General features: G+C 35.4%; 1 protein-coding gene across 1 annotated transcript in view; it reads right to left on the reverse strand.

The window, feature by feature from the left end:
• LOC107552207 (glutamate receptor-interacting protein 2-like) overlaps positions 1–12,932 on the reverse strand; it is a 35,466-nt gene extending 22,534 nt beyond the window's left edge. Inside the window, exons 1-3 of the mRNA XM_016234055.1 lie at positions 12,632–12,932; positions 4,683–4,760; positions 961–1,096 (exon numbers count right to left, since the gene is read on the reverse strand). Coding sequence (XP_016089541.1) covers positions 961–1,096; positions 4,683–4,760; positions 12,632–12,794 — 377 coding nt within the window. The 5' untranslated portion in view covers positions 12,795–12,932. The remainder of the gene's footprint in view (positions 1–960; positions 1,097–4,682; positions 4,761–12,631) is intronic.
• Between the last annotated feature and the right edge of the window lie 1,713 nt (positions 12,933–14,645).

Genomic DNA, 14,645 nt, shown 5'->3' on the forward strand with positions numbered 1-14,645 from the left:
GTTACTATAAAACATGTATTTTAGTTCCTCTCATTCCATAACAAATCCTTTAAATTTACCGGTAAACAGGTATAAAAAATATTAGCATAAAACAGACAAATTATATTGGTATTCATTAGAAATATAACACTCATCATAAATGGCACTCATACACAAATTTATTTAAAGTGAAACCATTAGCATGTGGCACAAAAACAAATGTGTGCTTTTTTGTATTTTATTTTAAAATAAATGTATTTTAACATATGAAGTTTTAAGTTAAGTTACCATTTTTAATACATTTTTTATTTTTTTATGGTTATCATTAACTACAACAACCCCACACACAAAATACACTGTGTTTGCAACCCACTTTCCTTTCTGGGTGAAATGGGATATTTCAGTGGAAAACAATGGGCTGGATTTGATATACAGTAATCCAGTGGAAGTTAATTGAATGGTGATAAATGTCAATGCGGAGAAGGGTTCAAAAATAAGAGGTTTTCATGATATCAGAGGAAAAGAAAAGACCAGAGGTTATTTTCACGACCAGAAGTTGTGACCAGAAATATTTTAATAGAAAGTACAAAGAGAAACATGTTTACCTTATATTTTCTGCTTCTCAAGACTTTCCTCCAGGGAAAAACAACCTAATAATCTCTCAGAGATCTCTCTCAACAATGTCTCAAACTGTGCTCAGATTTACCAAAATCTGCTCTATACTAGTTGTAGTTTTTAGTTTATTTATAAAGCACCAATTAAAACAGCAAAAACTGACCAAAGTGTTGTACACTACGAAACAAGATAATACATAAAACCCACACATACTGTAACACAAACAAACAAAACATAACATCTAATATTACCATAATAGATAAATGATAAGCTATTTGATTTTTAGGAGAACCAAGACAAAGCTGAGAATTCCACAAAGTGGATACTGATCAGCATGCGTGTGTGTCTCTCTCGTCTGTTTCTCACCGGATCGCGAGACCTCCTGGTCTCAGGTTTGACACTCTTGGCTTGCCGTCCTTGTCACAACCTCCGGAGATCGTGAGGCCGAGACTGGTGCCCTCTTTTTTAATCAGTTCCACCGTGGTCACACCTCTCTGCTCATCTGTGCGTAAACAAACACACACAATAACCACACAAGCACCAGCACACGGACCTTCACAGCAGGTAACTCACCCGTCGGTCCCCAGGGAGCTTGTGTAGCCATGCATTGTGACATGGAAGTCAGATTCATTTAACCATTTCATGAAGTAGTACTGCAGTCTGGTAATATGGCAGACTGTGTGTAATAAACATATTTATACATTATGGAAACAAACCTGATTTTCACAGGTCATGTCCAAGTAATGTAAAAAAAACATTTTTTTATATATATATATTTGTTTTTTAAGTAATCTCTTCTGTTTACCAAGGCTGCATTTATTGATCAAAAATATTGTGGAATATTATTATATATGTTTCATCCTCATTACTCATCACATGATCCTTTAGAAATCATTCTAATATGCTGATTTGTTGCTCAAAAAACATTTCTTATTACCATCAATGTTGAAAACAGTTGTGCTGCTTAATATTTTTGTGGAAACTGTGAAAGTTTTTTTTCTGTGATTTTTCAAAGTTCTACTGTCACTTTTGATCAATTTAACATCCTTGCTGAATACAATCTGTATTTATTTATTTTTTTAAAGCATACTTATTGTCCCCATAATTTTGAATGACAGTGTGTTGCTTTATTGATAAAAATGATTATTTCATAAACATAAATGGTTGACATTTATTTATTTGTCACAAACAACACAATATATCATACACACTTTTTTTAAATGACCACAAATACTGTATATAATATAATAAAAATAAAAATATTTTGTATTCCATAAATTTCCACTCATGTCATACAGCGTCGTTGCACTTCGGGCGTCCCAAGTTCAAATCCTGGCTTGCAGACCTTTCCTGATCCCCCCCCCCCCCCCCTCCATATTGTCCTATCCAAATAAAGGCAAAAAAAAATCCACTCATGACGTTTATGAGGACACCATTGTAAGAATCTATAGTCTGCCCTGACCCAGTTTCCACTCCACGATATGTTTGATCATGCTCATTTCCCAAAATGGCTTAATTATTATAGAGAAGAAGAAAGTCAACAGTTATGTTGTTTGTAGATCACTTGGGATGATCACATCCTGAGCAAATGGTGACCAATTGTAGAATGGGAGCAGGTGTGGGACACTGAGAACCACCTCAGACAAAAGGGGTGTCAGAACTTAATTAGCATACAGACCACAGCTGTAACAACAAGAACAACTTCCTTTACATTGAGGGTAAACTCTAAGTGTATAAAATGTTTGAGCTTAGGATGTTCGGGGTTCAGTCTGACTCCGTTGAACCCAAGGTACTACATGTACTTTGTCACTACTATTCTGTAATAAAAGTTATTCTTCATCAAGATCTTCGACGTCTTCACTTTTTCTTACACCATTAACGAGAAGATATTTTGGATGTAGAATCTAATTGCTCTCTTTGATATGTATTATTTGTTAACTTTTTATTATAAAATAAAATGCACTATTTTATTTAGATTTATTTCTATTTTCCACTCATAATGGTTATGAGGACACCATTAAGGAGAATATTCTTTTCAGTATGATCAAATGTTGAAGACAATTTATGTGATAAGCTTTTATGATGCAGCAGTTGCAATCTAAAAGATGTGCTCATTACTGCTGTTAAATCTCGACAGCATCTGATGGTGAGTGTCAGTGTGGTAAATCACTAGAGCTGACATGATTCTTCACAAGCCCAACGGATAAAAAGAAAAGAACAGAGAGAGCGACTGAGGGTTTCTAGCAGCGGTACGAAGAAATCAAATATCAGCCTCATCACAGATGAACAGTCTCTTTACCTTAAGGTACAAGACACTGTATGAGTGCTGAGACTGGCAGAACTCCTTATAAAGAGACTCAGTATAGAGCAAAACACCTCTGATGCAGTATAGCTGTGTCATGTGGAGCATTAAAGGAATCGTTCACACAAAAACCAAAACTTGTTACAAATTTCTCAGGCCATTCAGGATGTAGCCGAGTTTGTTTCTTCATTAGAACAGATTTGGAGAATTTTTGCATGACACCATTTGCAATCCTCTGCTGTGAATGGGTGCCGTCAGAATGAGAGTCCAAACAGCTGATAAAAACATCACAATAATCCACACCACTCTGCAGAGGATCCATTGGTGAGCAAGTAATGCAACATTTTCCCAAATCTGTTTCTAGTAAGAAGCAAACTCATCTACATCTTGGATGGCCTGAGGGTGAGTAAATGTTCAGCAAATGTTCATTTGTGGGTGAACTATTCCTTGGACAGCAGTTATCTGCAGGTTTCAGTTCTGTTGGATTACATGCCCACTTACCAGCTATGCTGCTCCTCTTGTTGAGGCTGCTGCTGTCACTTATCACTTGGGATGATCACATCCTGAGCAAATGGTGACCAATTGTAGAATGGGAGCAGGTGTGGGACACTGAGAACCACCTCAGACAAAAGGGGTGTCAGAACTTAATTAGCATACAGACCACAGCTGTAACAACAAGAACAACTTCCTTTACATTGAGGGTAAACTCTAAGTGTATAAAATGTTTGAGCTTAGGATGTTCGGGGTTCAGTCTGACTCCGTTGAACCCAAGGTACTACATGTACTTTGTCACTACTATTCTGTAATAAAAGTTATTCTTCATCAAGATCTTCGACGTCTTCACTTTTTCTTACACCATTAACGAGAAGATATTTTGGATGTAGAATCTAATTGCTCTCTTTGATATGTATTATTTGTTAACTTTTTATTATAAAATAAAATGCACTATTTTATTTAGATTTATTTCTATTTTCCACTCATAATGGTTATGAGGACACCATTAAGGAGAATATTCTTTTCAGTATGATCAAATGTTGAAGACAATTTATGTGATAAGCTTTTATGATGCAGCAGTTGCAATCTAAAAGATGTGCTCATTACTGCTGTTAAATCTCGACAGCATCTGATGGTGAGTGTCAGTGTGGTAAATCACTAGAGCTGACATGATTCTTCACAAGCCCAACGGATAAAAAGAAAAGAACAGAGAGAGCGACTGAGGGTTTCTAGCAGCGGTACGAAGAAATCAAATATCAGCCTCATCACAGATGAACAGTCTCTTTACCTTAAGATACAAGACACTGTATGAGTGCTGAGACTGGCAGAACTCCTTATAAAGAGACTCAGTATAGAGCAAAACACCTCTGATGCAGTATAGCTGTGTCATGTGGAGCATTAAAGGAATCGTTCACACAAAAACCAAAACTTGTTACAAATTTCTCAGGCCATTCAGGATGTAGCCGAGTTTGTTTCTTCATTAGAACAGATTTGGAGAATTTTTGCATGACACCATTTGCAATCCTCTGCTGTGAATGGGTGCCGTCAGAATGAGAGTCCAAACAGCTGATAAAAACATCACAATAATCCACACCACTCTGCAGAGGATCCATTGGTGAGCAAGTAATGCAACATTTTCCCAAATCTGTTTCTAGTAAGAAGCAAACTCATCTACATCTTGGATGGCCTGAGGGTGAGTAAATGTTCAGCAAATGTTCATTTGTGGGTGAACTATTCCTTGGACAGCAGTTATCTGCAGGTTTCAGTTCTGTTGGATTACATGCCCACTTACCAGCTATGCTGCTCCTCTTGTTGAGGCTGCTGCTGTCACTTGCAACATCTTTGCTTCCCTTCGTGTATGGGGCATCTTCTGAAACATGAAATTATCAAATAAATTATGATAATACGTTACAAAGGCAGTTTTACAGGCTTGGACTGATTGCTTTTGATAACATTTAGAATTGAATTCAAGCTCAAGTCAACAAGAAACAGCGTTCGCAAGCTCTTTACTTTCATAATGACTTATTTTTGAGTGAACCAGGGTATTCAACAAGAAAAAATTATATGTAAACATATGGAATTCTGGCATGCAACACATTTTTATGATACAACAATTAAACATTAACAGAAACAAGTTAATACATTTAATTTGATCTATCAGTCATACATAAATTAAACAGTTAGGAAACAGGTAAGACTTCTGTAATGGTACTATTAAAAAAATTTTTAAATAGACAATAACCAGATTAATATATTTATCATCAATAAATCCAGTAGGCTTCAATCTCATATATTTTAACTGATTTTTATATAGGAACAACCACACATAGCCATATTTTTACCAGGTTCATATATTTTAAATAAATACATTTAATGTTAATTCAAATGAACAGATTTATGCTGATTCTAAGGAATTTGAATAAATGCATTCTGAAAATATGATTATTTAAATCAAGTAAAAAAATGCAAATAGGTAATAATGATTTTTTGATTGCATAATCATACCCATTTTGTTTATGTATGACTGACAAATATGCATTACATTAAGTTTATTAGTTTATGTTAAAACTGTGTAGGCCTAATGGATGAAAATGTTATATGCAATTTAAATATATAAATCTGAATTTTACACAACAGGAATTTATTCATTTATTCACTCAAAAATTTAAAACTAAATTTAAGTCCTCTCCTATGTTATTATTGAATATCCAGTTTAATTTGGAAAGACACTTTACGGAAGTATAGGTTACAAATACATTTTCACTTTAAGCAACTTTCTGATACTACAACAGTCCCAATGGAGCAACTTAAGAATGATGTTGAAAGCTCAAGGCTCGTCACTTGGTGGTTCTGAACTTCACATCCTTTCAGTTTCCCATCCAGATCTTTAACCAGGAAGGTACACAACCTGCATATCTAATAATATATGCCTCAGTTGTTCTCTTCATTGTTTGTTAACCTTAAAAATTTGAACTATTCATTCCGTTCAAAAGTTTGGGGTTGGTAAGACTTTTTATTACACAGCTCTGTGGAATACTTGATTCTGATTGGTCAGTCGCGACATTCCGAGGTAAGTTATCCCTCGATAACAACCGGGAAAAACTAATAACACAGGCTTATCCGGGTAACTGAAGTCGGCGCTGTACTCTTGCTAGGAACTGTTTTTTCTTGGTGGATGCTTTGCGTTTGTTTAGCTAATAAAATATTAAAACTCAAAATTTGTGTACAATTATTTAATTATGTCATCGCGGACTCGCTCTCTCGTTTCATGCAAATGCAGCTGCTGCCATTTTGCTACGATTGTTTTGTACGCTGTAATGGATTATAAGATAACTAACTTAACTTTAAGACTTTTCGTCTTAAATCTTTTATCGCCATAATTATTTATGTGGTGAAATGTTGTATCCCTTAAATGTCCGTCTAGTTTGAACTTGCCGCTTGCTCGCAACTGTTTTCTTCACGGAAGCTTTGCGTTCAAATATTTCAACTCAAATCAATATTTCGTGTTTAATTATTTACTTATGTGGCAAGTATCTGTGTAATAAGCGGCTTACACGGCTACTTGCCATGTAAGCCGGGTTCCTGATCACCCTGTCGGGGGTTATTCTGCGATAACAACCGGCTGGATGTACATTATCCCTTACTTAATATTTTGAAATAGCGCTGTACTCTTGCTAGGAACTGTTTTTTCTTGGTGGATGCTTTGCGTTTGTTTAGCTAATAAAATATTAAAACTCAAAATTTGTGTACAATTATTTGTACTCGCTCTCTCGTTTCATGCAAATGCAGCTGCTGCCATTTTGCTACGATTGTTTTGTACGCTGTAATGGATTATAAGATAACTAACTTAACTTTAAGACTTTTCGTCTTAAATCTTTTATCGCCATAATTATTTATGTGGTGAAATGTTGTATCCCTTAAATGTCCGTCTAGTTTGAACTTGCCGCTTGCTCGCAACTGTTTTCTTCACGGAAGCTTTGCGTTCAAATATTTCAACTCAAATCAATATTTCGTGTTTAATTATTTACTTATGTGGCAAGTATCTGTGTAATAAGCGGCTTACACGGCTACTTGCCATGTAAGCCGGGTTCCTGATCACCCTGTCGGGGGTTATTCTGCGATAACAACCGGCTGGATGTACATTATCCCTTACTTAATATTTTGAAATAAGTCTGCATTGATTAAAAACACAATAAAAAAAATTATAGATTTTTTTAATGCCAAAAATCATTAGGATATTAAGTAAAGATCATGTTCCATGAAGATATTTTGTAAACTTCCTACAGTAAATATATTAAAACTTAATTTTTGATTAGTAATATGTATTGCTAAGAACTTCATTTGGACAACTTTAAAGGCGATTTTCTCAATATTTTGATTTTGATTTTTTGCACCCTCAGATTCCAGATTTTCAAACAGTTGTATCTCGGCCAAATATTGTCCTATCCTAACAAACCATACAACATATATGACTGGTTTTGTGGTCCAGGGTCACATATTAGAATGTAATTTATTCCTGTAATGAAAAGCTGAATTTTCAGCATCATTACTCCAGTCTTCAGTGTCACATGATCTTCAGAAATACTTCTGATATGCTGATTTGCTGCTCAGGCATCATTTGAGTTGCACCAGTGTTGAAAACAGATGATGTGCTTCTTTATATTTTTGTCCAAAATCTCCTTTTGGTCAGTAAAGATGGTTCAGCTGCCCTTTAGGCCAACAGGCTAAACAAACCAACATCACTCAGACTGTTTGTTTAAGAGGTCAAAGGCTCAAAACATCACACCAGTGCTTTAACAGTCAACAAACCGCACATCTATGAGTAGTGAGCAAGTGTTATATAACACACTCACACACAGCAGCGTCTCTGAAAGTCATCACAGCAGAGTAAAACTGTCATTATGGGTCATGATAACTCATTTTCCAAGTCTATTAAAACTCTGAAACCAATTTGGAGCAAAGCACACCGACAGCCCTGGTTATGTTGACACCAATCCTGATGTAGGTTAAACGGATGATGTTCTAACAATGCAACTGGAAGCTCAGGGCCTATTTTCAGAGCTGGGCTTTTATTTATAGAGGCCACAGTGGCCCCAGTTGTCACCCTTCGCTCAGCTCTCAACAGGCTTTTCCATTTACCAGCAGGGCTAGAGCTAAAAACCACACAGCCCAGGACAAATGTTACGGGTGGGCCTTCTTTACCCTGTCCAAATAGGTAGACAGTTTCAAAGAGGAACACAGTGGACCCTATTTGTCACATGGCCCGGGACGACAACCTGTTCAACAGCACATTCTCCGTTTTAAAGAAAATGACAAATATAATTAATTTTTTGCTGTATATAAAACAGAGCCCTAACCGTAAGGATTTGATTAACTTGAACTGTACAAGACAAAACATTTTGAACCTAAAAGTATGCAAATATAAATGTACCAAACATAATATTGTTTTGGAAGAATATATATATGCAGTGGTGTGAAAAAGTGTTGGCCCCCTTCCTGATTTCTTATTTTTTTACATGTTTGTCACACTTTAATGTTTCAGATCATCAAACTAATTTAAATATTAGTCAAAGATGCTTTTTCACACAACTGCATATATATATTCTTCCAAAACAATATTATGTTTGGTACATTTATATTTGCATACTTTTAGGTTCAAAATGTTTTGTCTTGTACAGTTCAAGTTAATCAAATCCTTATGGTTAGGGCTCTGTTTTATATACAGCAAAAAATTTATTATATTTGTCATTTTCTTTAAAACGGAGAATGTGCTGTTGAACAGGTTGTCGTCCCGGGCCATGTGATTTTACTACCCTGATTTTACCCTTTTACTAATATTTAAATTAGTTTGATGATCTAAAACATTAAAGTGTGACAAACATGCAAAAAATAAGAAATCAGGAAGGGGGCCAACACTTTTTCACACCACTGTATATATATGTTAGAATATCATTTAAATACCATTGCATATGCATATGATAATCATTCGGATCCATGGTAAAATATCAAAATACCATCAAAATACCAACTGATACCATATTGCACCATAATACCAGCAGTAGTTTTTGAAAGGGTAATTTTGATACCTAGAAAACACGGGCAAGCTAGAGATATGAAAAAATGAATTCTACAGATATATACTTTAATTCACCAAGGATGCATTATATTGACGTGTAAAGATGACAGTAAAGATGTTACAAATGGTTTCTATTTCAAATAAATGCTAAGATTTTGAACTTCATAATAATCAAAGGATCCTAAAAAGAAAAAGTGTATCAGTTTCCACAAAAATATGAAGCAGCACAACATTTTCAACATTGATAATAATAAGAACTTTTCTTGAGCAGCAAATCAGCATATTAGAATGATTTCTGAAGGATCATGAAGACTAAAATAATGATGCTGAAAATTCAGCTTTGACATCAAAGGAATAAATTACATTTTAAAACAATTATTTAAAATTGTAATAATATTACTGTTTTTACTGTATTTTTGATCAAATAAATGCAGCCTTGGTGAGCAAAAACATTTAAAAAATCTTACCAACCCCAATGTGTATGACAGAAGAAGTGAAAAAGAATGCACCGAATGTGGAAAAATGATCAACGTGACTCACCGCTGTTGTTGCGACCCTCTCTCCTCAAACCACACAGCATCATGGGAATATCACGATTCCACACAACATTTTAGGATCTAACTAAATTGACCAAACTGTTTGTTAAAGCGCACACCTGAAAATTACCATCTTAACCTATCCAACCAATTAAGCCACATTACATATGCAACTTCAGTTAGGATTCCTTTGAGAAAAGCAATGAAATGATGGTCCTGAAGAAGAAAAGCAGACTAGATGAATCCATTCAGCGACCTCACAGTTTTATCTATAGCTGATCCTGTTGCACAGATGATGTTCAATCCATACAGGCAAATCATACAGAATTCCAGCTCTTCCATAAACATGTGCAGATTAAATATATCTCTACTGCAGGTCCACGTGAGCGACTGTAAGAGTGTAATGCATGACTGAGCGACTGAAAAAGTGTTGCATAGCTGCAACTGGATTATTCCTGAGACATTCCAGTGTCACTCCAGTTTGCTCTTTCCAAACAGCATAACGTGGTCTCCTCCGCACATGCAACTAGTCTCCAGTCAGTCATCTGTAAAACACATGTGATCCGCTCGCACAGATTCAGTTCTGGGTTTGCAGCGTGAGCCGAAGCAGATGGTAGTTTATCCAGAGACGACAGTGCTGCAGTATGGGAATGTATTTGAACGCTCCAGTGCTTCACAGAGATCAGACCCGGACAGAACACACACTCGCTCCTTCTCTCCTCTCCACCCTCCTTTCTGCCACTCCTCCTCCCTCACTTCTTCAGCTTCTCGCTGTTCACATGTGCTCTTCTTTCCTGCTCTGGCCTATTAATCATGTTCGTTCACACACACACACATACAGTCCTGCACTCTGTGCCCGAGAGAATCTTTCTACCGGCAAGCTAATATAGACACAAATATTAAACACAAACAGAGCCAAACCCCTCACTACTCTCTCAGCCCCCACGTGCCTCACGCACAAACACTTCCTCCTCCCTGTCTGTCTTCCTCTCACGTGCCCCGTTTCTCTTCATTTGGCAGCCGAGCATCCAGCGTGAAACAGCCTTTGCAACATTATACCATGGTAAATGTATTTAAAGAACCCTGAAAAAAGTATCACAGATTCCACAAAAATATTAAGTAGCACAATTGTTTTCAACACTGATAATAAACAGAAATGTTTCTTGAAGGATCATGTGACACTGAAGACTGGAGTAATGATGCTGAAAATTCAGCTTTGCATCATAGGAATAAATTTCAATTTCAAATATATTCAAATGGAAAACATCTATTTTAAATTGTAATAATATTTCCCAATATTACTATTTTTACTGTATGTTTGATCAAATAAATGCAGCCTTGGTAAGCAAAAGAGACATTTAACAGCCAAGCATCTAGTGTGAAACAGCCCTTGCAACATTTTACCATGGTAAATGTAGATTTATTACCATTGTGGTCAAATCACGAATCATCAAACATTTTTTTTAAAATTACGCACCAGATGGTAATATCATGGTACTGATCTATAAGATCATCTATATGACGCATAGAATATTTGATGTACCGTATATGACATATTCATGTGTGGTACCATAGTATATATTTGGTACTCTGTGGTATTTCAACTAATACTATGGCAACACCATGATACGTATCAAAAATCATGGTATTGCTATCACACATGCTCTCATACATGGTTAAATAGTTATTTCAAGTTTCATTTATTCATACATGTTTAAATAGTTATTTAAGTTCAAGTTAGTTATTTCAGTTCCATAGTGTATTTCAAAGTTCTATATTTTTACCTTCTGATACCATCACTGTACCATGGTGCCACAACTGTACTTTCTTCTAATGGTATAAATACCATGGTACGTGGATTTTAGTACTATGATACACGCTTCTCTCTGGAATGCTTTATTCTGATTGGTCAATGCTATTCTGACATTAAATAATTTTATATAATGACTCCTAATTTGTATAATTAGTTGTTGTCATACTTAACTGACATACAGTGTATGTCTGCAATAGCTGTGCTTGCTACTACAATATAACAACTGAAAGATCCTGATCCACCTTGTCAGATTTGATTTAGTGATAATGAGAACATTATCCCTTACATACATTGCATTTTGTGCATTTTAAAATTAAGTATATGCATCCTATTCCTGATGTTGTTATCTTGTTAAAACTGGCTTTATATTATACACAGAATAAAAGCCATACACTTTCCTTGCCATTAAAGGGATAAACCAAATGCCAATCTGCTCTCAAATGTCATTTTTGGGGGTTGGCGGGGATATTCCATCCACTACTAAACATTTGTCTTGACAGCTGCATGTGTCCGAGACAAACACCTGTCTCACCCATCAACACATACTACGCATTCTTCTCTATACTGTAACATTGAAAAAAAAACTTCTCCTCAACAACACATACAATACAGTCAATACGCCACACTGACAGTCTAATAACGGCAATTTTCAGCATCATTACTCCAGTCTTCAGTGTCTCATGATCCTTCAGAAATCATTCTAATATGCTGATTTGCTATAAATAAAAAAGTCTTTTTAAATAATAAGATTTATATTTCACAATATTACTGTTTTACTGTATTTTTGAACAAATAAATGCAGCCTTGGAGAGCAAAAGACACTAAAGACATTTTTAAAAAAAACTTTATTATTTAACAATTATGACTGGTAGTTTACACATGATGTATTTATTAAGAAACAGCACATTTCAAGCTAAATTATTCACAAAAAGAAGTTCATAAGGTGTGAAATGATTAATAAAAATCCTAAATAACTGATGATTTGTAATCTAATGAGGTGAAATGAATATGGTCCAAATACTTTGGGTTCACTGTAAAAGACTGCAGATTATTAAAAGTAATTTTAAACAATACAGCCTCCATGTGGCAGAACACTGTTTTGCAGGTCACTTCAGCTGATATAGGACAACAGATCTTGCATTCATTTCTCAGACCCACAGTCAAGAAAAACATTGAAAAATTTTTTTTTTAAACTACACACATAACAACTTCAGCAGACTGCTCATGAAGTACACAGCACCTACACATACAATTCACCCTTAACCTGTACAAACATCGCCACACACAAACCTTACGCACATTCTCTCATGTCTTACCTTTAACCCTTCCTCTGATAACTCCAATCCGACATCGTAAAGAAAACGAGAACATCTTCCTCTTCCCTTTGACTCCTCCAGCCAGTCCTTTCTTCATGGTCGTCCGTGCAGGGACCCCATCCGGAAGCACTTTAGGGTTTAAAGAACAACTAACGTGCCACATGGCTCCTCTTTCCTTCTCCTCTCTCCAGTACCACACAGATCCTCAGCCTAGTCTTGCTTCGGGTCTATTTCTCTCTTATCTTCCTTCTCTAGCCTCTCTCTTCATCCTGGAAGAGCTCTTTGTTCATTCTCTGTGGGAAATCCTGCAACTTAACTCAGATATGAGGGTTTTGGAGAAACACGGCTGATCTCATTTCACCCTCCTCAATATAACGTCATGAAAATCTGGGTATGACTTAATAATAATACATCCAGTTAAATATAGTGGGTAGGGCTAATAACACCGTTGGAGTGCAAGTGTGTGTATTGGCTGCTCACAGATGAGACAGATGGACTGTAGCGGCCTGCTACTGAGATACAGACTGCCTGAACCACAGGAGAGACACCACACTAACAATAAAGTACCATAATAACTACTGACAGAACCATATTTTGATTTGGATGTTTAAATACCATGGTACTTTTAATATGGCAATCGTACAATATTATGGAGGGGAGACTGGGGCTAGTTGTCACAATTTAGTACTGTATCTCAGTCAAACGTCCAATTAATAAATGATCTTTGTTATATTTTACAAACTATACTATACTATACCAACTATTTTCATTATCATAAAAACATTTTCTGGGTCAATGCACAAATAAAATGTAAAATACTGTATATAACATAACAAAGGTACTGTATTGCTCATTGTTACTTAATGTATTAACTAACATGAACTGATGGGGCCTTATTGTTAATCGCCCCCTATTATATTTGTTACCTTTTTCCATTTTTGCTATTTCATGAATTATTGTTTCATAATAAATGTATTGTTTAAATGTAGGCAAAAGCTGATAAACAGGTTCACATTGTGACATATGCCATACTGAGAAATAATGCAAAAATATCCAAAACCGTCCTCCTGTTTACCTTCATTTCTATTCAAGGATAAACACGTGAATCTCTGAATACCGAAAATCACTTTCTAAATAAATAGTCATTCTTGAGACGTGGGACAAAACAGGTCCAGCAATGGTAACTGCTATTAGCGTAACAAAATACAAATATTTTCTATTTTAAATGTCATGAGGGATTAATAATAGAATGTATTTAACACAATTATCACCTTCAATTTAATTTTCTCATTATTATACCAAATCTGTGTTTCTTAATGTCCTCTCACTACATCTAAAACAGTGTGTCCACAGAGAAGGGTTCAATCATTCATATGCAATAAAATGGATAAAATTGTTTTTTAATGATGAAAAGAGCTTGTTTTATCAAAAGCAACACTTAGTAATATCTCCTATCAAAGCAAGGTTGTTTTTTTTAGTGACACATGCATGTTTAATAAGATTTTAAAGTTGTGTTCCCCACTTTTTGTCAACACCGTCAGACATTCAATAAAATGTAATAAAATCAGGGGCAGCTGTCACTCTAAAGGACCCCCTTGCCACAGTTCACCTCTGCACAGTACATCAGTGTCAGACAGGTTTTGCTAAGTTTCATAGTTTTAGAATATTTTAAATGCTAATGTTAATATTTCCTTTGTCACAGCCATGATATATCAACATCATCTTCCAATTTCTGAGGAAATTATTTGAAATATTAAGATCATTTTATTCTCCTGAAGCAGGTTCCATTAGCATCTAGCATCAACAGAAACTAATAAAACGGCTACTACATGAACTCCATTGGTTTTGTGAAAGACAAATTTGTCAACACTGTCAGATGTCACCAGATTTTGTGTTCAAATGATATATCAAAATACTTAAATGTGACTCTTGAATAAAAGCTTTATAAACAATAACATACTCACTGTTTGTTGTGTTTGTTGTAATACAGTAATTGACTGATTCAATGTATTTG

Source organism: Sinocyclocheilus grahami, unplaced genomic scaffold (genome assembly GCF_001515645.1).
Source record: "Sinocyclocheilus grahami isolate Dianchi unplaced genomic scaffold, SAMN03320097.WGS_v1.1 scaffold442.1, whole genome shotgun sequence".
Lineage (NCBI taxonomy): Eukaryota > Metazoa > Chordata > Actinopteri > Cypriniformes > Cyprinidae > Sinocyclocheilus > Sinocyclocheilus grahami.